At 37.6% G+C, this 23,099-nt stretch overlaps 1 protein-coding gene and 1 long non-coding RNA gene across 5 annotated transcripts in view; one reads left to right on the plus strand and one right to left on the minus strand.

Moving 5' to 3' along the window:
- mlt (tubulin folding cofactor E like protein mlt) overlaps positions 1 to 23,099 on the plus strand; it is a 63,464-nt gene that overhangs the window by 33,371 nt on the left and 6,994 nt on the right. The window contains exons 1-7 of one of the 4 annotated variants that reach the window (XM_076181341.1): positions 4,880 to 5,024; positions 11,752 to 11,815; positions 14,604 to 14,786; positions 15,415 to 15,593; positions 19,387 to 19,504; positions 21,655 to 21,876; positions 22,106 to 22,260. In XM_076181341.1, the coding sequence (XP_076037456.1) occupies positions 11,756 to 11,815; positions 14,604 to 14,786; positions 15,415 to 15,593; positions 19,387 to 19,504; positions 21,655 to 21,876; positions 22,106 to 22,260 (917 nt within the window). In that variant the 5' untranslated portion in view covers positions 4,880 to 5,024; positions 11,752 to 11,755. Of the gene's footprint in view, positions 1 to 4,879; positions 5,025 to 5,143; positions 5,227 to 11,751; positions 11,816 to 14,603; positions 14,787 to 15,414; positions 15,594 to 19,386; positions 19,505 to 21,654; positions 21,877 to 22,105; positions 22,261 to 23,099 lie in introns of those variants that run through there. The other 3 variants (XM_076181343.1, XM_076181345.1, XM_076181342.1) reach the window with 3 other exon arrangements.
- On the minus strand, positions 11,832 to 14,240 carry LOC143022930 (uncharacterized). The gene is made up of 3 exons (XR_012966141.1): positions 13,702 to 14,240; positions 13,290 to 13,507; positions 11,832 to 12,902 (listed from the first exon to the last, which is right to left on the minus strand). It is a non-coding gene; the product is annotated as an uncharacterized LOC143022930 (long non-coding RNA).

Raw genomic sequence — 23,099 nt, forward strand, 5'->3', positions numbered from 1 at the left:
GGGTGAAAAGGGCTTTGAGGAGATTGGAATTGTCTGCTGAGCAAGGACAGGAGAAGGCTAGATAGGTGTAAATGGAAAATGGTTGTAACTGGAAAATAAATTGACACAGCCCAAAGGGATTTCTACTTAGTCTTCTCTGACTCTACATGAGGGGACAAGGAATAAGGGTCACTGTTTAAATAAAGCACCTGGCTCTGCTGTATCTATGACATGTCTTGCTGCATTGCTTCTGACCCAGGCAATAGGCAGTAAGAGGAGGAAGATGCCCCCCTTCCCACCTGCCAAGAAAGATGGCATTATCTAAGATCCACCACAGACATCAAATGGACACAGCACTCTCCATCTCAGAGGTTACCAGTTACCCGAAAGCCAGTCTTCTACATGTGAGACCATAGGCAACATCTGATGGTGAAAAAATCATGATCCCACAAATTTACTTTCTTTCCTGTAAATCACAATATGATACACCAGCTTGATGGCACAGTGGTAGCATTCACAACTGCTACTCCAGTGGTCTGAGTTTGAATCCCACCCAGGGCTGAAATAGTTTCAGCATTGCTGTGCTGCGAGTCATTACTCTGTGTGTGTATAAGGTCACAGCATTACCCATAGATCAATCAAATATGAGCTCTGAGCTCTCTTCCAGGAGGGTAATAGCTGTGAGATACAAAGACGGGTCACCACGAGCATAGCTCCCTTCCTGTATAATACAACTAGGTAAATACACATATAAATATCAACTTTTAGATGGTTGGCCAGATTTTTGATTCCCAGGAGTTATGCCACTTTAAAAAAGTGAAAAAAGAGATAATCATATTTGTTAGAATGTGATCATCACATAATCAATTCTGACAAAAAAATAATAATAATAAATAAATAAATAAAATAAAATAAAAATATATCTCTCTTGAACACCAAAGGTAAAGAATAGCATCATTAAGGAAGTGCACACCTATTCAACATATCAATACATTAAAATTAATTTGGTAAATTAAAATACATCAACATGTTTTTCTTGATGGAAAAAAAAAAAGTTCGTGTTGTCTTTCTGATCCCATCAATGTCAGTTTGACAGTGGCAATGGCTACATTGTTCACACCTAAGCAATATATCAGTATATCAAATATTAATTTTGCAAATTAAAATACATCAATTCATGCTCTTCTTTAAGCAATGAAATGCCTCTACACCCCCAATCCGATTGGATGTGAAAACCGGCTGTCACCATCCCTGACGACGACCCTGATGACCTCTAGCATTACAGGTATCACATTAATAAATGCAGATTAGGTTAGGTTAGGTTAGATCAGAACAGAACAATTTATCATACTTTAATTTCTTCGACTTCTGCATGGCATCTGGAAGCACTCATCAAGGCTCTGGCCTCTGTTGGGTAGTGTATCACTTTCGGTAATTTTGTCTGTTAATGACACGGCTGAAGTCGGCTTCCGCACGTTCCAAGTTGTCCTTGGTTCTGTACTGCTTCTGGCAGGGTGTTGTGGTGGCTGTAGGGGTATCCTGGTATCGGTGGATGGTCTGGTAACCCATCCAGCCATTTGTCCAGCTTTCTCTTGAAAGACTCCAGGCTAGTATCTTTCTGGTCCCGGAGATCTCTTGGGAGGCAGTTGAACAAACGAGGTCCATTGTGAGTGAAAGAGTTGTGTTTTATTGTCTTCACTCTTTGTATGGAGCCTACAGTACCCTTTATGTAGCATAGTCTTCCCTTTCTCGGATGGTAGTTTGCCACTATTCCCACATTAGGTACTCTGCCCTCCAGGATTTTCCACACATAGATGATTATATAGCGTTCCCTTCTCCTCTGCAGAGAGTACAGTTTTAACTGGCTCAGTCTATCCCAGTAGTTTAGGTGCTGTACTCCCTGAATTTTTACAGTGAAGGAACGCTGGATAGCCTCTAGGTTGGCTATTTCTTGTATTTTGTATGGGGACCATAGCTGGCAGCAGTACTCGAGCCTTGGGACTACCAGACACTTCCATAGGGTCTTTAGGCACTGCCCATCTCTAGAATTAAAAGTTCTAAGCACCCACCCACTCAAGTTTCTTCCTGCTTCTATTATTTTATTTATGTGGTGTGAGAAAGTTGCATCGTCGCTCATGAATACCCCAAGGTCTTTGACATGATCTTTTTCTGTGATGAGCTGGTTGTTGTACTTGTAGTTTGTGGAGTTTTTAAGGTCTTCATTTCTCCCATAGCGTACAAGTTCAAATTTCTCACCATTCAATGCCATGTTGTTTGATGCTGCCCAAATTTGTATTTCATTGAGGTCCTTTTGTGTATTTTCCGCATCTTCTGGGCATGTTATCTGCCTTTTCAGCCTGGTGTCATCGGCAAAAGAGGACGCTTCAGTATACTTTAGTTTCTCGTCAATATCTCCTACATGTATAATGAAGAGGAGTGGCCCTAGCACTGACCCTTGTGGTACACCGCTTTTTACTCTACACACTTTTGGAATTTTTTTTTTTATTAATTTCCACTAAGAAAAATATTAATTACATTAACATATTATAATTTACAAAATTTATATTTAATTTTCTAATGCTATATCATGTGGGTGTGCACTTCTAAAAAATATATACCGGAATACTTGGTATAGAGCTATACTGACCAATGGGATAATGCAAAAACCGAGTACTTCCATAACACCATATTTCAAAATACAATAAATACCAGCACTAGCATATATTCACTTCCTTTGGTTTACATATAAATGTGAATCTATTGCTCTTCCTAATAAGCCTGCCACAGTTCCAGAAATCTAACTTTGTTGCATTGACCTAGTCCTAGCACCAGGTTTCACCACCCAGCACCTGTCTCTTACTTTCTTAGGCCTAATCCTTTCTTGAAATAGGCCTAACCTTGTACCTCAAGTCTAATAATGCCATGACTGATTGGCCAACTTCTGTTGGCTACAATATCTTGAGCACATTAATACATTAGTAACAACTACTTGTATTCCAGAGCAGGTCAGGTAGAAGTGGGCAGGATCAACTATACCTTAATATTCTGACCATGGCATACAAGTAGTATGCAGTTATACACGGGTACACATTCTATCAGACTTTATTTTTACATCAGTAATTTTGCCAAAATTGTTGGCTGTTTCTACTGTTTCTGGATACCATGTCAAGTACATAAACATGATAAAGACTGAAAATGTCTGAACCTTATCGTATCATAACATGTAGCAAGTATTAGTGTGGGTGTGACCCATTTGATCCCTAAGAGACATTCCAAATGGATGATTTTTTTATCTTATGAAAATATAAATTGGTGTATATAAGCCTGCTCTTTAATGAGGCACATATTCCTGTAAATTTACATATATTCAGACGTAAACAAACCCCCATTGGTGTACGTGATGAAGAACACCTGGCCTATTCTCGTTCCCTGCGTACAAACGCATGATCATCATGATTGTGCACTTTCTCCAAGCACAGCCCAAGTGGTGCTAAACATACATCGACGGATTCTGCAACTAGTCAATAACATTTATAGTAAAGTTATACGTAACAGCTCCTATATTCATGTAATTTATCATACTCTTCTTAATTTAACCTGGAACAAGTCCACTGGTCGTCACAAGTGAAAATGTGTATAGCACTACACCATCCACAGTGACAGTCACAATCAACGGTCCATAAAATCTACTGCACAACTTCTAAATGCATTGCAAAATGATTGCGTCATTGGTATCAACCTTAAAAATAAACTTACCTGTCTCAGGATGAAATCTTTAGAAATAAGAGTCGACATTGTGCGTGGAAGAATGGAGGACTGGAATTTCAACCTACACAGGCCTGCTACAGACGCACCCGATCTCAGTAGGCACCTAGTGAGTGACATTCCAGCGTTGCTTCATATGCTATGCTTCCAGTGAGGCTGACGAGTTGCGGCAAAGTTTCTCTTGCTTGAAATTCTTGCAACGTTTATGATTCTGACCAAATGTAATCTGCTTACAGAATCTAATAGCATTCTCAGACGATAACTGACATGAAGTTTTTATGTTGTTTTTCGAACGTTCGTTAATTAATAAAAAATGCAGTTATTCACAACGTAAGCAAGAAAAAATAAGAACATATATTTAAATAGCAATGCACAAATTTTCCTAAATTTGTGTTCTTCCCCACTGATATATCTCATTACTTGATAAGATTTGTATTCCTGCTGGCTAGATCATTATTCAAGGACTTGTGATGAGTTTTCTACAGACTAAAATAATGGGAGGCAATAAGATAAAGCAATATAGTATTATACAAAGGTAGTTTCTATTAATTATAATTCTGGGATTTCAAGATCAGAAATTAGCTGCTCGTGCATGACGTACAAGTTACAATTACAGAAAGGTCCGGAACAGGAATATCCAATACATTTCGTGGATTGCTGATCCCAGAAATCGGATGCTCATTGTTAATGATAATATATTATATGCGAAGTTGTAACATATTTGCAATGCTTGTGTGTACTCAAAACTACTTGAACGTCAGGTTCGTCAACCATTCCCTCCAATGGCAGGTGTATGACCGTTACAAGAAAAAATACTAGTAGAAATATATTTTAATAATGAATTTCGAAAATATACTGGAGTTATGATTCATTAATTTATTCTTTCGTATATGACAACTATTGGATTTTCAGCGTCAAACTTTTGCATAGGGAGGTAGTTCCATTGATAGAACAGCCATGTTTACAAACACACTTTTTGGGACGTACGATAACAATTGCACAGACATTTTGGTGACGATTGTTGCTTTGTATGAGTCACTTTCATATTTATATATGCAATCCCAGCTACATAAACTTACATGTCACGATAACTTAGACAAATAACCATTGTTATTATAGATATATTGGCAAATAAAATCTATGGAACTTGATCGTGGTGGTCTGTGACGTAATACCCAGCTGATCGGACGACGCCACAATAACAACAGTACTACGCAGGCTCACTCCGTTGTTTTGTGAGTGGCGTATCTTTTCTCATATACGCTATTGAATGTTAGTAGGTATGTAAATACGTGAATCTAGTATGTTACTGAAGATATATTAGTCTACAAATTAATTAATTTTGTATTTATTTTAACTTTAGTAGGGGGAAGAAACGACCAGAGTTAAAAATAGTAGTAGTGCTTGGTGGTGTCCTCTTAGAGCCAGAGGTTAGCATCCAGAAGGCAAGGGGAACGGCAGCAGCAGCAGCAGCCCGATCAGGTGGTGTTTGATGTTGTCTTTGTCGACAGTGATGTAGAGAAGAATAGTATGCGGGTGATAGTTTTATATATTCAAAATAGGCTTATTATTTTACCATTTTTTTAAGATTAACTATATTAGTTAAGATAGGACAGCTATTCAATAATTATGGAGACAATGCCAGCATAGAATTCTCACGGAATAAGTGGTTCTGAGTAAATATTTCACCAGTGACATGTAATCACCTTACCCCTAATTTGGGGAATTCGTTCTTGTTTAATTGGGAGGATAGGATGTTATGGTTAAGTTAAGGTAAAATATAGCTCCACAGGTTTCCAATGAGCACTTAACACCATCTGAGTGAGAGCCATATCGTCTCGGACATCTGACTAGATCCATACATACGAAAATTGTGACCTATACAAGACACTTTCTTCTAATGCATGATCATAAAGGGAATACAATTGCTGCCCGCATTTTTTGTTGTGCTGGTAATAGAATAGTAGCTTTTGTGAGCGCTAGTCCACCAGTGATTGTCACTATTTTTTATAGTATGGATATTGTAGTCAACAGTGATATACATAGGCATTAGGTGGATGGCACAATAACTTCACATTTTCCCTTGAAATTAGAATAATAAATGGAACTTTTATATATTGTCTTGAGCATGGAATAGATGAAATGGAAATTAACTTGGTTGTACTCACTCATATCAACCCATTAACCATTAAGGGAATGTAAGTTTCTTCTATCTCAAGAATATTATCTTACATTAACAAGAACAAAATCCTTATATGTAATGATATCCCCTGACAACTTAATTGAATTTGTCTACTGTTTAATAAATAAAGATATTGAATTCCCAGTCCTATACCTCCAACTCAGGAGGAGGGGTTTGTGAGCTGATCTGGTGTTTTATCCTACTTGTATTGCATTGGTGCCATCGTTTGAAGGTTCAGCTACTTGATAATGGTACTATCTTTAATGCTATTACAACTTTTACATGTGACCTTCCCACCCTAAACATGGGACAAAACACCAAACCTCTTACTTATACAGAAAACAACAATAATAGCTGTGTACTACAACTATAAGTTAGCTATCAAAAACATTCAAAGTATACCTCAAGGGCTTGTTGAAATATCACTAACACAAAACAATATATACATCCCTTGAAAAGTCATCAATAGGATTGCTTGTGTGTCAAATTTATCACTTGGGCTGCTGATCCAGTACCAGTTGTGTTGCTGATTGGTGGCCCTACGAGGTGGGTTTATTAGGCAAGTTTACCTCTGAATACCATGGATCTAATAAGTACCCAGTGGTCAGATTAAATAGTTAAGCTCTCCCATTGGATGAGAAGCCTTATACAATGGGCTTCGCATTTGACGCACACTTTACTTCCCCTTCTAATATAAAATATTTTATAGTAAAGACTAATAAGTAATTGCATATGTAGTGCAATTTTTATATATAGATTTATTTGTTTCAAGAAATTTGAGTATTGGGTAAGCTTTTAAAGAAAATATCTATATATACAAAAAGGCTTCATTCCCCTTACTAGAGATGTAGCCAGTTTATGCATGCATCCACACCCATTTGTGTCCCTTATCCTCTCATAAGAAAATAGAGAAGACAGAAACGTCTTCAGACTGCCAGTTTATCATCCATTTACAACCATTATCCACTGAGATATATCTCCTGCCCTTTCCTTCCCTTGCTCAATAGACATTCCCATTTTACCCAAGGGCCCCCTTCACCCTCATCCATCCATCCCATTTTTGGTCATCCTCTCAAATTCACTCCATCCACCTCTGCCTTCCACACTCTTTCTTCACTCATTCTTTGTATCTGTCCAAACCGTCTCATTATTATTATTTTTTTATCAATCATATCTGTCAGCTCCTTTTCCACCCCTGCTCTCCACCTCATATTGTCTGTCTGTATACCAATAGGATTCTTCCACCTTGTAAGGGAGGTAGCCAGCTAAGGCATGCACCCATCCCACTTCCATCTATCACCCTTTTACCTTAGCTCCTTGTGGATGAAGGGTCATCCCTATTCCCTGCTCATTCTCTGGGCCAGAAGCAATGGAGTAAGACACAGCACATCCACAACAGGGCCTGCTGGTTCACTAACACAGTGCCCCTCCCTCCTTGTCCCCACAAGGGAAAATAGAGGAGATAAGGTGAAATCCCAGAGTTGCAGCAGTGTAAATTCCATGAAAAGTCACCTCTTACCACTGCCTACTGTCTAGGTCAGAATCAATGGAGCAAGACACAGCACATCCCCAGCAGGGCCCTCTGCTTTATTTACTTGGTGACCCTCCCTCCTTGCCCCTTCAAGTGAAAATAGAGAAGATGAGGAGAAATCCCTTTGAGCTCCATAAGTTTATATTCCATGAAGAGTTATACCTATCCCCAGTCCACTGTCCAGGTTGTAAGCATTGGGGCAAAACACGGCACATCCACAGTGGGGAGTGCTGCTTCATTTACACAGTGGTCCTCCCTCCTTGACCCCTGAAGCGAAAATAGAGAAGTCAAGGAGAAATCCCTTTAACCCACATCAATTTATATTCCATTCTCAACCCTTCTCCACTCACACTGTAAATTGCATTAATCCATTCTGAAACCCAGTCATTTAATGCATTGCCCCAGACCTTGCTTCAAGGAGACACATGGCTCCACAGTAACTGGCAAGAGCCACTGTATTGGACCAAGTCACGCAAGGAAGAAATGTTGTTTGGGAATGGCTAAAGTGAGGCAGTGAAGAATGTGTGTGGTGATTGTCTTTGTAGCACTTTGGTATTTCCTGGATTTTTTTTTTTTTTCCTCCTCCTCCTCCATTGGTCATTCATTTATTCTATTACCCCAAGTCGTATTTGCACATCCACAGCATTTTGGCCCATGATTCACTCAGTAAAGAGATTTTTTTACTATTATCTGTAGAGTGTAAATCAGAGACAGTGTAATACTGTATTAGATGTATCTCTTGTGTGGTGGCTGTATCATGGACATTTGGTGGCTATTGTTTGGCCACTTCTCTGTTTGTACTTCTTTAATACAAGGTGGTGGTTTGAACACAGTTGTGCTTGTCACTTGTCTGTCTTGGAACTAATACAGGGTTTGTACAGATCCTTAAAAACGTAAAAAGTCATGAATTTTCGTATTATAAAAATCCAGTACTGAAAAAAAACTTAACCCCTTCCATATGATGATGCCTACATAGGTGTCATGAGGTGCGAGCAAGTGGGTATATGAGGACGCCAGCATTGTCGTCTTGATTATATTTATTTTGTAGTTGTAGCTGAGTGACCCCCATATTCTGTGAACTGGCTTGATCGTATTTTCTGTGGTTATTAATATTCAGAATGAAAGAGAACTAGTAATACATTTGTAACTTTATATTTCATATTGCAAGTATTGTGGTGCATCATTGTACATCAGACAGCTGATGCTGTCCGTGAGAATTTGACTCACATTGAAAAGGTTAAATCAGTGATTTTCAACCTCTTTCACCTCATGGCACAGTGAGCTAGGCAATAAAATGATCTAGGCATGCCATCAGTATTCAAGGAAATATTTTGTTATTCATAAGAATAGAAATTATAAGAAAGTGTTCATGGGTTAAAAAAATCTAGTAATTTATTAATTTGATTTCCAAAAGTATATTGTTCATCTTGATTTTCAATAGGATTTGAAAGTTTTGTACATATTTCTCAGTATTATATTGAAACAAGATGATTTTTTGCTGTTATCTGTAGGGTTTAAGTCAGAGACACTAATATTAGGTGTGTCTTTTGTATGCTGGTTGCATCATGGAGATTTGTTGGTTATTGTTAGGCCACTGTTTATACTCTTTTAATACAAGGTGGTGACTTGAACACAGTTGTGCTTGTATCACTTTTGTTCATACACACCTAAGAAATAATGAATTTTTGTATTATCAAAATCCAGTACTGAAAAGTCTTTAAATTCTTTAAAAAATGTCAAAAGTTATGAAAAAATAATTAGATGTTTTCCCACCCAAATAATATTATTTCATGTGTCTGTTGTTTAATCAATTGGCAATAAAATCAATTTCCTCATCAACTGTGGTGGTTCTAACAGTGGACAAGATGCTGTTCTTTGGGTCCACTGCCCTTAACCCATTCAACTCATGTCAGCTGCTTGTGGTGTAGATACGAAAAACCGGATATGGTAGGCCTCGCGCCGGCCCGTACATCCGTATATCATCTGATGCGGCTTAACCACGCGAGAACTGACGTCATATTTTTCTGGTGTTTGATCAAACATTTTGGTGTTTTATTATTTTTTTTTTTTTTTTTTTTTTTTTTTTTTTTTTTTTTTTGACCAAATGACAAGAATGTTGTCATGGAGTTTAAAGGGTTAAATGATATTTTATGGTAATTTTTGCAAGTGCTGGGCCATGTAAAGTATCCAGGAATTTCTGTACATAGGTACTGAAAAGGTGTAAGAATAGGTAATGAAAAGCCCTTAAAAAGTAATTTAAAAAATAACCTTACAAAGAGCAGAAACCCTGTAATATCTCTACAGAGTTGATTTCTGGGGAGAGTTTGGTGAATTATGGCATATGTATTGTTAAGATGTGCTGTATTATTCACCATGGTCTTGGATCATGTGTTGGACTCATGTTCAGCATGATTTTGAATTAGAGCTCATTCATATATGGCTTGATCTGTGAGTAATGCTGTGACCTTACACACATCCCCAACTTCTTGATCACTAGAATTGGAGTGCTGGCACACAGTGCAGTGACACTGACATTTTTTTGCCCCTCAGTGGGACTTGAATTTGAATAATTGATTTAATGGTCAAGAATAGTACCACTGCACTGTCAAGACTGTGTATGTAAACAGCTTTGCAAGGATGGACTGTAGTGTAGGGGTAGGATGTTTTGTGTGTGTATGTATGTATATATATATATATATATATATATATATATATATATATATATATATATATATATGTGTGTGTGTGTGTGTATGGGTTCTTTTTTGTTGCACATGGTGGGCTGTACTTTTGTGATATGAAGGGTGAGGAATGCCATTGCTGGAACAGGGTTTTCCCATAAATCCCTTATAGAGTATATGTTTGTGTTGTTGGCATGTGTAATTGTGTATAATGTGTTGAATAGTATGGGGTGAAGTGTTACATCCTGGACAGTTATCTGCAATGCAGTAATTTTTGTTAATCTGTGTGCCTATCATTCTCATGTGCTGCTCTATTGAGGGGATTTTGGTTTCTGAATAACTGTTACCACTCATACAATCACAGATGGTGGCCCAGTCACTTTTATATTTTTGTTTATTCAGGGTTACAGTAAGCAGACAAAGTACAAAATTGTACTTTCTCATGTTCTAGTCACATTTTTATCAGAAGTGATAAGGTATATGATTAGATTATCTATGATAATGTGATTGAAGGGTTAGGTACATTATATGATCCAAATAGTATTCAAGAATATTTTTCTCTAATGTTTCTTAAGATTTTCCTGTGACCAAAGGAGATTGTATAATTTTGTTACATTTCTGTGATTATAATATGCAGGACAGGAGCTAAATTTGAGGGGTTCCTATCTCTCCAACTATCATACCTAATTTTATATTCATTCTCAAGGTTGGGTTGAAATTTTACAAGTCTTATACTAATCACACTTTCTAAGTGTTTTCTAAGTTCTTATTCTTATGTCACCTTTGTACAAGTTAGCCAAGTAGCACATTGTCACCCATAGCCACCTTTAAACTAATGCCTGTCTTCAAGCAGTTTAAAAGAACTGCCCTCAACTATGCTTCTACAGCATGGTTATAAACTATCAGCAAGACAAACACAACTTACAAACAATACAGAATAAAGCACTACACATGATTAAAGGATGCAACAACAAAAAACACCAATTGGACACCTAGTCACAGAAACTAGAATCCTTCCCATAGAACAACATATGGAAATGATAGGTATATAGTTCTCTGCTAGAACCCTAAACTTCATCCATATATCTCATTACATCACACAGGCACCACCAGCTGAACATAAGAAAGGCACCCCATCAGCTTACCACTCAAATATATGCAGCAACTTTCCACCTGTATCACACAGCACTTCTACACAAACATGCACACATTCAGATCACTAAAGCAAACTACCAAACTCAATACTCCACCAACATCTCTCAGATTCTAAAACCACAGAAAAATCACTCTCAAGGGAAGTAAGAGCCATACTGTCATGCTTGTGGTCCAGACACCATCCAACATTACAACAGTATCAACACAGAATAGGCCTGGCCAAGATGCAACCACATCAAAGAAGGCATAGAGCATCTCATTCTATAATGCCCAACATTAACAGTCCCTTGATAACAACACAATATTTCTTCCTGGATTGATTTATGAGCCTATCTAGTAGCCGTTGCCAGTTGCCTGGGGGCTGAGGGTCTCCTGCAAGAGAGACCAAGGGCAATCGACTGACTGACCTGACTTCACAGGTCTAGTTCTTTCTAACTTGTCTTTTTCTCTTCCAACAGCAGGATGCCTTCGCTACCTGAGGCTGTAGAACTAAAGTATGGTGATGAGTGCCCAGATGCTCAGGTGAGATATACAAGAATGCAGTTCCATTTGTTATCCATTTCTTTCATGATCTCAGTCTCTCAGGAGAAATTTAAGTTGGAGAATAATGGTGTTATTTTTGTGTACCTTGCTTAAAGAATATTTAGTATATATTTAAAGTCTGTCTTAAATGTAGAAACATTCAAGGCAATGCAAGGGCAGACTGCTAAATATAATTTCACTCAGCAATAGATGCAATAGACAGAACTGAATTCACATGTAGCAAACTGTGATTTATCCTTTAAGGATGATAAGGACTGACAATAGGTATCTGCAGGAGGTAGCCTTGTAAGGTCATCAGAAAGAGGGTCATCTCCCTGTCAGCCTCCTCACTCACCACCAGTCGTGGGCGTTGCAATAAGTAAAGCGATAATATCACTTTAACTGGAAAATGTATCGCTTATATTTATCGCTTTCAAATTTCCCGCGATAAATCCAGCAATAAAGTAGAAGACGAAAAACCGTTACGGCGGGAGGTTACAAGTTCATTGTTACGCGGCAAACAGATATGGTGTTTTAAGTGTAAAAAAAGATGTTTTTAAATGGATAAGTAGCAAAAATACAGTATTTTTGGATTTATCGCAGGATTTATCGCTTATCGCTTTAAGGTATCTTGGAAATTTATCGCTTTATCGTTATAGGACTAATTTATCGCTATACATTATCGCTTTATCGCAAAATTTATCGCTGCTCACCACCTTTAACCCTGGACAGGTAGCATGGACAAACTCTCCTGCCACAGGTAGCGTGGTGTCATATTTGTTACTTTCACTTTGAGTGCTTATACCCAGTTACCATTACGCCCTTCTTTATTTATTTATTTTTAGTTTATTAATATAAAGACTCTACTTTCTACTGGTGAAGGAGAAAAAAAACGCTGAATATAAAAATAACACTTTACTTACATGATTACATTTTTTTTTTTTTTAAATAGACATTTGGTCAAATAACAGACACTGTACACTTTAGAATACCAAAGTCCACTAATAACAAGTGTTTTCTTAAAAGTAGAAGAGTTCTTGAGTTGATTGATGTAAAAACATCGTTGATTGGAGCAAAACTGCAAAATCTGTAAAGAAAAGAAAAAGCTGTTAATTTTTTTATACACAAAATCACTAAAATTTTTGGTGTGAAAGGAAGGCTATATCTATAGTAGTAATACTTATTAGATCTGGATGAAATTTTCCAGAAGTCATCTACAATGATCCTAGATGATGAAAAAACCTTAGAAAATTATATTTAGTGACTATAAGCTAAAAACAAAGGCTTAGTTTTAATGTAACACTTACCGTGCGCAATTTACGTAAAAGAAAGGCATATTTAGAGTACTAATAATTGATGGATATGCATGAAATTTTGCAAAAGTAATCTACAATGGCCCTAGATGAGGGCAAACATGTTAAAAATTATATTTAGTAAGTATAAACTGGAAAAAAAAATCATTTGTGAAACTTACCACGCGCGATGGCACTGGTCAAAGACATAGTTGACCTGCGAGTTACATGGCAGGCTTATGGCACTTCGCACACAGAAGCCAAGTTAGGGCGTCGTGCAGGTCGTCACAGACATTGTCTGCCTCAAAAGTCACTGTAGAAGGCTCTTCTTCATCACTACTCATGAAAAGAGCCTGCAAATACTCCTCCTCCGTCAGGCTTCTCTTTGCCATGCTGAAATCTGATAATAGAAAAAAATTGAAAATTAGAAATTAGCCTCAAAATCAAATTTTCGCTGCCCTCCGATCCAATATGGCGATTGGTACGGGTAGCTACACCATTCACTGATATTTTCCGATAAACACAATAAAATTATTTCACCAAGTAATAATGCAGTAATGTAAAATGCAAAACTTTTGCAATTGCGTGACTTACCCGAGTAACGGTAGCGTGGTGTCAGATATGCACCATTTACAACTTTGGAGGGCGATAGCGGGTGAAGGTGGTGGAGCAGAGGTGACACACATGTTGCTTCTACTGAGGCCGGTGAATGACTAACGGTCCCTGAAATACAAGCGAGATCATGCGAGGCATCTATGCGCAGAAACCAAAAAACACGTTTTGCGCAGCGTCCTGGTGCGGATCTGACACAACGCTACCTGTCCAGGGTTAAACACAAGGAGAGCTGACATCTGGAGACAGCTATTTAGTTTTGAGATAAAGATAAATAAAGTTTGCTATGAACTGAAAGAAAATTTGATTTATCATAATTATTTTATGAGTTGAAAAATCACTTCCTGTGTCACAGTTCATATTATTTCTAATTTCATTATATTTTATATCAAAAAGCCCTTTCCCCTTTCTCTACCTCTCTCTCTCCCTCTCACTCCTTCTCTCTCTGTTCTCTCTCTATCTCTCTCCTCTTTCCTCTTTCCTCTTTCTCTCCTCTCTTTCTCTCCTCTCTTTCTCTCCTCTCTTTCTCTCCTCTCTTTCTCTCCTCTCTTTCTCTCCCTCTCTCTCCCTCTCTCTCTCTCTCTCTCTCTCTCTCTCTCTCTCTCTCTCTCTCTCTCTCTCTCTCTCTCTCTCTCTCTCTCTCTCTCTCTCCCTCTCCCCCCCCTGCCCTCTTTCCTCTCTCTCTCTCTCCCCCCTCTTTCCTCTCTCTCTTTCCTCTGTCTCTCAATCTCTCTCTCTCCTCTCTCTCCCCCCCCTCTCTCTCTCTTTGTGTGTGTGCATGCATGTTTCCTTCAGTGAAAAATTTAGGAATTGTTTGTCATATTTACATGGTATATGTATAGATATTACATATGTATATATATATATTTTTTTCTGAATTTAAGGTGACAGAGGTAGCATGTGTAGCATTGACTTTAAAGCGGTCAGGACGACAGCGTTTGCCTTCAGTTCTGATCCTGGCAGGCTGTGACATAGACAATGCAGGAGATGAAGAGGAGGTGGAAAGGAAGTGTGAAGGTGTGAGAGAACTTGACCTCTCCAAGAACAAACTTAAAGACTGGATTGAGGTAATAATTTTTCCAGGGTTAGTTGAAACAATCCTCAGAATAGATGTTGATATTGTTAATTTTGATTTATGCTTTTTTTTTCTAAGGTTTTCAATTTAGATGCAACATCACACCAAATTATAAATCAGGAATCAAGCTAAATAGAATGGATATGGTTCACTTAAGCTGACTGCTGTGACCATCATACAACACAGTAGATACCAACACAAATACATCAAATGAAATATGCTCACTGACAAGATGCCTCCTATAGAATCGGAGATACATAAAGCTGCCATGTTTTGTGAAGCCTTAGTCCCTTGTAAATACCTGGTTTGGTTGCATGGCTATGTACTATGTCACCCTTGTGTGTAATAGATTAATAAAAGAAAATACATTCACACACATTTTTGTAGACTGCACAGCACTGGCAGCACACAGACATGAACACAATATATTGGGTGCAGGACCTCCTTTAGGAGCCTGAAAGTGTGATTACTTTTCTCCATGACTTAAGGTGTCATCACCCATAGATACCATGGTGTATCTAACAGTAACTTCATGTACACATGAAGCTTTCTGTATTAGTAATATTGTAATTCAAGGGTAACTTGTATCCTTTTACATGCACGTATCACCCATTTTGCAGGTATTCAAGATCCTAAGGCATCTTCCTGCCTTGTCCTTCCTCAACCTGAGTTTCAACCAATTTGAGTCTTCAGTGATCACAGCAGAGAGTATTGATCTTTCACAACTAACTCGACTAGTTCTTAATGGCACAACTCTGCCTTGGAAGGACCTACATGCTCTCTTAGAACAAATACCCAGGTAAGACAAAGGAGAAAGAATTAGTAGGATGGCAGTGAAAAGTCAGTGAAATTTTGAAATTAGAGGTAAAGAAATATTCCCCTCAGCTGAATAGAATGACTTCCAAATACCCAAATTGTAGGGAAAGGATAATTCAAAATAGATTGAACACTTTATCTGCAAAAGAGGTTATCACAGTTGATTGAAATCACTTTGAAACAGATTAAATGATTGTATGTTACAAATTTCTTGGTTGGTATTAATGAAATGTATGGGTGAAAAATAAATTTGAATTAAGGAGAAAGAAGGAATGGGAGACTTATTGAATGAGAATAATAAAGGCAGATTGCTGATGAGAAAAAGAAAATAAAAGAGTGAATGAGAGATGATAGAAAGGAGAGAATAGGAGGATGAAGTAAAGGAAATCAAAGAAAGTTTTAGTGTTTGAGATGGGGAGATTATATGGAAGAGAATGTACTTGAGATGTGTGTACTTCTTTATATTACTGGGAGTATAGAATGTTCTATTATTCATACTATTATTATTTGGCATGTGTCATTATTCAGCTTGAGCAATGTGGGTGAAAGAGAATAAAATCTGTCTTTATACTAAATTAATTGGCAAAAATTCATGCTGTAAAATGACCCTTTTTGTTATCCATTGGCTAGCAGGCCACAAGCCAGATTTTGGTAAACAGTTTGAGTTGCAAGAACTGTCACACAATGTCATACACTACCAGCACAACCATTGGCTGGCTAGAAGCTCTATGTGCTGCAGGAATGGCCTATACCTCTTGATTGCTCGGCATCAGTCACTCTTCACACCACCCTTTTGCCAGACTTGGTGTTCCCCCTGGAATAGTAGCATTGTGAGGATCATGTGCCCACTAGTTATGTTTGGAATCCTGTACAAAATTTGGGGATATATACATACAGAAATGGTATATAAAGTATATTTTTAAATTTTTCACCTGAATTCAATCTATTCTTAACTATGAATTATAACATACATACATATACCAAGGCTTTTTCCCCCTTACAAGGGAGGTAGCCAAAAAGGGAAAGGCATAAAATCATTTCCACCCATTCCATCCCTGAATACACTCCACACCCCTCCACCCTCCCTCTTATCTGAGCACCTCCTGGATGATGGGTCATCCCTGCACCTTGTCCACTGCCCTGGGTCAGAAGCAGTGTCGCAAGACACAGCACATCCACAGCAAGGCCGCTTCATTAAATCGGCGACCCCCCCTCTCCGTCCCCCAGAGAGGGGGAATTATAAACTAAATGTATTTAACTAAACATTTAAAAAAAATAGTGTGAAAAAAGGCTATAACCTCGTAATTTTTTCACCATTGCCAGATGGTGATGACTTCTGCCACACATGAAAAAAAAAAAAAAAATAGGCTGGGACAAACTTTCTGGGTAGAAAGATACATATAGGAATGGTTCAAAGTGTTTTTTGGGAAAAAAAGATCATTTGAATTAGATGCTGTTCAATACTCTATAAACAGAATATGTTTAAAACAACATTCTATGGAGAAAAACAACAAATTAAAACAACCAACAACATTCTATGGAGAAAAATGGAAGATAAACCAGTTGTTTGCTGACAATGCTGCACTTGTAGTAGGATCAGAGGAGGAAATTAGTGATGGAGTTTGGGAAGGCATGTGAAAGAAGGAAGTTGAAGATAAATGTGGGTAAAAGTAAAGTAATGAGATGTACAAGGGGAGAGGATGGCTGCAAATTGGAAATGAGTATTAAGGGGTAGAGACTGGAGGAAGTGGATTATTTTAGATAATTGTGTCTGAATGCAGTGGGAAAGGAAGGAGTGAAGGTGGAGGTAGAATGTAGGTTGAGAGAAGCAATACAAACAACACAGTGCAAATTAGACCTAAATTTGGAGTACTGGACAACACTACTGAACTTGGGGCTGAAAACAATTGCCTGTTTGGTTCACCCCTACTACATTATCCAGCATTTCTCACTTCATCAAGGCTTTGGCTGTTATGTGACAAGTTATAGAGAGTGTACTCTACTCTCATTCTAATGTAATTTAGCCGCTTATATAATCATATATATAAAAACAATAATAATTCAAAGTTTTTGTATTTATATTTATTTTTTATTTAATCAGTCATTGTCTCAAGGGTTCCGTCTGTTTATCAATCTACATACCAAGGTTTTTTTCTCCCATACAAGAGAGGTAGCCAAATCAAAAGGCAAGTATCCACCACCCTTTCTTCCCTCTCATTTTAGCTCTTCATGGATGATGGGTCATCCCTGTCTCCTGCCCACTGCCCTGGGTAAGAAGACATGCTGCAACATCCACAGTAAGGTTTCATCCTCAAGGGTTACCAATCGGACCTTTCGCAGTGAGCAATTTGATACCAGACACCGCCAGATTTTGTAATTCTTGCCAGAAAATAAATACTTTTTTTGGCAAGTTTTGTAAGCTTACAGAGGTGTATCGTTGTACATTATTGTGTCTGAAATCTAAGTCAATTAATTTCATGATTGCAAACGGCATATAGCATTGTTTGAGCCTCTATTTATAATTACAGATTATATTCGTAAAACAGCCTATAATTGTATCAAGCCAAGCAATTTGTCATTTTCTACCGACTTCAATGGATGTATACTGATATATACTTTCATTTGAATGCACCAAGCCATAGGCAAATCCATGTAATGTATCGAAAATATAATTTTGCATCAAAGACTTAATTTTTTCGGTACGATAAACATTTGTGTTTCTCTTACTTTTTCTTGAATCTGACGTACACTCTGCCATGGCACACGTAAAATTAGTTATATTTGTTTGAAAATAGCTCCCAGCAGATCTAAGAGGCTATTCTTTACATAAAACGTTATTCACTTCGTACGTCCGCCACCACTGTTGTTATTTTTTATCTCACTGATTATCTTCATATACAGGACGTGACAGTGATATCCATTATTTTTCAACACTCAGATAAAATGCACAAACTGAAATCAACATCCTCTTATTTTTACTGCTCATACTTACTTCCGTAAAAATAATTACCTGTTTTTAGTTTTACCTTATAATTAAATTAACAAAGCCTTATCACACACCAGTAAGTAAAAATTATAACATTAAGAGTCATGTTTTTAATTTTAAATACATTTATGCAGCAATTTATGTCGTATCTTTTTTTTTAAATATCGGTTTCCAAATTAGCTAAGTCACCCCTTTGCCTCGTGAAATCCGAGACAATTGAAAATTCTAGCGCTAATAGGCATCTACGAGCCTGACTGCGAAAGGTCCCATCGGAAAACCCACAGCCCCACAGTGGCTGGCAATGGCCTGTGGAACCTCCCACAGATCTCTCTGGGAAGAAACTTGGACTGTTGTCTGTTGTATCAATATGGGACTTTCTGTCATGAGCTGAGAGTTGTAGGGAAAGGAGAGCAGTCACCAGTTGTCAGCTCCATGAAGTTGTCTCCTCCATCGAGGGTTGTCTCTTGTGGAGACAACCCAGTAAGTGGGATCAATATCAGGGAAATGTGCATAAATTTATATATATGTATATTTATATGGAGGTGAGGTGGCAAATGAAACATTAAGGCTAGAGTATGGAATTTTATTCAGAACCAGAAGATTTGACTTCTTGGGCTTTCCACTGAGGAAGGCCCAAGAGGTCAAAATGCCTTGTTCTGAATAAATCTCCATACTCTAGCCTTACATTTCATTTGCCACCTCACCTGCATATTTTGTAAATCTTTATGTACATGTATGTATATATATTTCATAGGTAATTATAAATAAATAAGTTTATTTTTATCCACAGGTTGGAAGAGCTTCATGTCTGCATGAATGGTTATAACTCAGTGCAAAAAGGGGAAAAACCATATAATTCTGTCAACAGAATCCACTTCTCTTGCAATCCAGTCAATGATTGGAAACAGGTGTGCTTTACTGATTTGTGTTATATTGAAACATCTCTAACTCAGTCGTCTCACTCATTCCTACATCTTTTTATATGAAATAATTCAGTCATCTCACTCAATTGGAAATGTTTATGGGAGGGTTTTGAGAACAGGGAGGGGGTGTGGATAATTTATTTATTTATTTTATTTATTTTATTTATTTTATTTATTTTATTTATTTTATTTATTTTTATTTTTTTATGTGCTGACTTGATGCTGAAAGAATAGTATGTTAAAAGAAAGGAAACACAGGAAACAGAAAACAAGGAAGAAAAGGATAAAAAAAGTAACTTATACCAACATAGTCTGATTTCAGGATTAGATGCATTGAATGATTTTATGGCAGAAGAAAAACCAGGTATCATGGGAATTGTGAAGACGAAATTAAAAGGTCCACTACCACCAAATAGGGTTGGACAAGGTTTATATAATCACTGGATAAAAAATAGAGAGAAAAAACAAGGTGGAGGAGTCATGTTTTTGACCAAGAAGGGCTTAAATGTGATGAAGATCACAGGAGAAAACAATGTGGAATTGATCATGAAAAAAGTTGAAAGGAGGAAATCTAGTAATTATGGGTGATTTTAACTCTAAAGAAATATGTTGGAAGGAGATGATGGTGAATGGTGGAGATAACCTTTGGGGAAACACACTACTGGATATGACCATTGAATACACAATGACTCAATGGGTAAAAGAGAATACTACATATAGAAATAACAAAGAACCGTCAAGACTAGATTTGATATTTACATCAGAGCCTGAAATGTGGATAAAATTGAATACAAGACACCAATTGGGAAGAGTGACCACATACTACTTGAGCTCAAACTAAAAGAGGAAATAAATATGGGGAAAAATGAGAAACACAGAAAAGGAAGACTGATGTATAACAAAACAGATTTTGGGAAACTTAGAAAGTTCTTTCTAAAAGCAAGTTGGAGTACACAGCAACACTATGGACACCCAATACAAAAAGAATATAAGGAAAATAGAAAGAATCCAAAGAGCAATGGCAAAGATGGCCCCAACACTCAAAACTGACATATGAGCAAAGATTGTCCAAACTGGAATTACCAACCCTGGAACAAAGAAGAGAAAGAGGTGATCTGTTGGCCATTTATAGAATTATGAAAGGCATGGAAGTCCTTGATAGAGAAGACTTATTAAATTGGGATAGAAGAAAAACAAGGGAACATGAAAAAAAAAGTAAAAAAGGACAGTTATAGAAGAGATAAAAAAAAAAACCAGTTTTCCACACAAGAGTGGTGGATGTCTGGAACAAACTGGAAGAAACAATAGTGTGTGCAAACATCATACATGAATTTAAGAACAAACAAGATGTTGCGAGATACAAAGACAGGACACCACGAACATAGCTCCCCTTCCCGTAGAATACAACTAGGAAAATAAACACACATGGTCATATTAATGCCTGGGGTTGAGTTGGGGGAGAGACTGAAGCAATTGGTGACAGATTTTGAGAGGGTATGTAAGAGGACAAAGTTAAAGGTAGATGTGGGCAAAAGTAAGATAATGAGATGTACAAGGAATGAAGGTGGTAATGGGCTGGAGGTGAATTTGAAGGACAAGTGGCTGGATGAAATTGAGAAATTTAAGTATTTGGGATTATGTGTAGTAGGGAAGTGGGGGGATATGGTATTATAGAGTAAGAGAAACAAGTGAATGTCTGTGAGAAATTAAAAATGTCATGAAAAATAGACATCTAGGGATGAATGCAAATAAGGAGTCTACAAAGGAGTGATTATGCCCATGGTACTGTATGGAGCTGAGACTTGGAATTTGAAGGAGGTAGAAATGGAAAGCCTATATATGTTAAAGATGAAATGTTATAGTGGGGGTTACATGGATAGATGGAGAAGTGGAGGCCTCTGCCACCTGAATGAAATTATTTGGAATTAACTAGGATAGCACTCATAAATGGGGTGACCCTTCACAGTGGGTTAAGACAAATGAAGTAAGTAGTGATATTTCACAGATATGGTATTGATCTGTTGTCATTTTTACACATTAAGTGTAAACTTACTCCAGCCAGTAGAAGAGTTACACAAATTCAGCATGATAATGTTTATTTGTATATAATGCTTTCCATTTTTTCCTGTGCATAGCTGGAAGCACTTGGATCAATGTTCCCAGGGATGGAAGCTCTAATATTAGCTGAGTGCCCAATTGACTCTTTAGATCCTGAAGGAGACTATGCCAAAAACTTCCCAACTCTTAAGTACCTCTCCCTCAACAACACCAAGATTAAGAACTGGGATTCTGTAGATGTTGTCAATCGCTTCCCAAAACTCTCGGAACTTAGACTTCAGCAATGTCCATTGTACGAGGTATGTAGCTTAATTTTTTTTTTTTTTTTTTTTTTTTTTTTTTTTTTTTTTTTTTCATCCTTATCATGCTCTTTCCAGTTTGTCCCAAGATGAAATGGACTAGAGCAGAATCACTACGTATTATTTTATTTCATAAAGCAGTCTCTGTATTCATATTGTTATCATTTTGTGTCGATAATGGTGAACTGAAGCTTGAAAGAACTCATTCTTGATAACACCTCCCCCCCAGGAATACAATGACAAGGAAAGACGGCAGCTTACAATTGGGAGAATATGGAGAATACAAAGGCTAAACGGTGGTGCACTTATTTCATCAGAGGAGCGAGAGGATGCTGAACGTGCCTTCATTCGCTTCTACCAAGACCATGATGTCAAACCTACACGGTAAGGAAAGTGTTGCAAAAAGTATTAGGGCTTTACATGTTGGTTTAAAATGAGATTTAGAAGTAAGTAAACGAGCATTCCAGCCCTCTTGGATAAAAATTGTGTTAATTAGACTTGTAATCACTATGAACAGATTACACTAGTTTCATACTTCTTTCTTCTCCAGAGATATTCCAAGACCCTCAGTACCCCATATATACTTTTCATATACACTAATCTATAAACAAAGACTTCTTCCTTATAAGGGAGGTAAATGTGAGGGTGATGTACTTAGGATTGGAGATGGTTAGTGAGAGTGGAGGAAAGTGCATACATACATACATACATACATACATACATAAAGACTTCTTTCCTCTTATAAGGGTGTTGGCCGAGTCAAAGCATACACCTACCCAAACACCTATCACACACCCATCCAAACCTATTCATCGCCTATCCTGTCTTAGTACATCATGCATGAAGGGTCATCCCTGTACCTGTCCCTCTACTTTACCATTTCAATCTTAGGCAGTGCAAAGAAACAGTGCTTCCACAGCAGGGCTCAATATCCAGGGCTGGTTTACTCCCACTGGTTCATTATTTGGTGGACCCCACATACATTGAATAAAATTTCAGGGTAGACAAGAAAAACATCCCTTTAGTCTGCTCCTTTTCTTAATCCATTTATAACCTCTCTCCATTTACTCCTTTCTTCTGCACTCTTCGTTGTGTGACCAACCCCTTGCATCCAGTGCCCCCATTACCCTGTCCAACCACTTTAGTTTTGGTCTTCTCAAGTTCACTCATGCTTTCTACACTTTTTGCTAGTCTTTCTTCCCTCATTCTTTCCATATGTCCAA

This window comes from Oratosquilla oratoria, unplaced genomic scaffold (genome assembly GCF_046742065.1).
Source record: "Oratosquilla oratoria isolate Oo_2021 unplaced genomic scaffold, ASM4674206v1 SCAFFOLD232, whole genome shotgun sequence".
In the NCBI taxonomy this organism is placed as follows: domain Eukaryota; kingdom Metazoa; phylum Arthropoda; class Malacostraca; order Stomatopoda; family Squillidae; genus Oratosquilla; species Oratosquilla oratoria.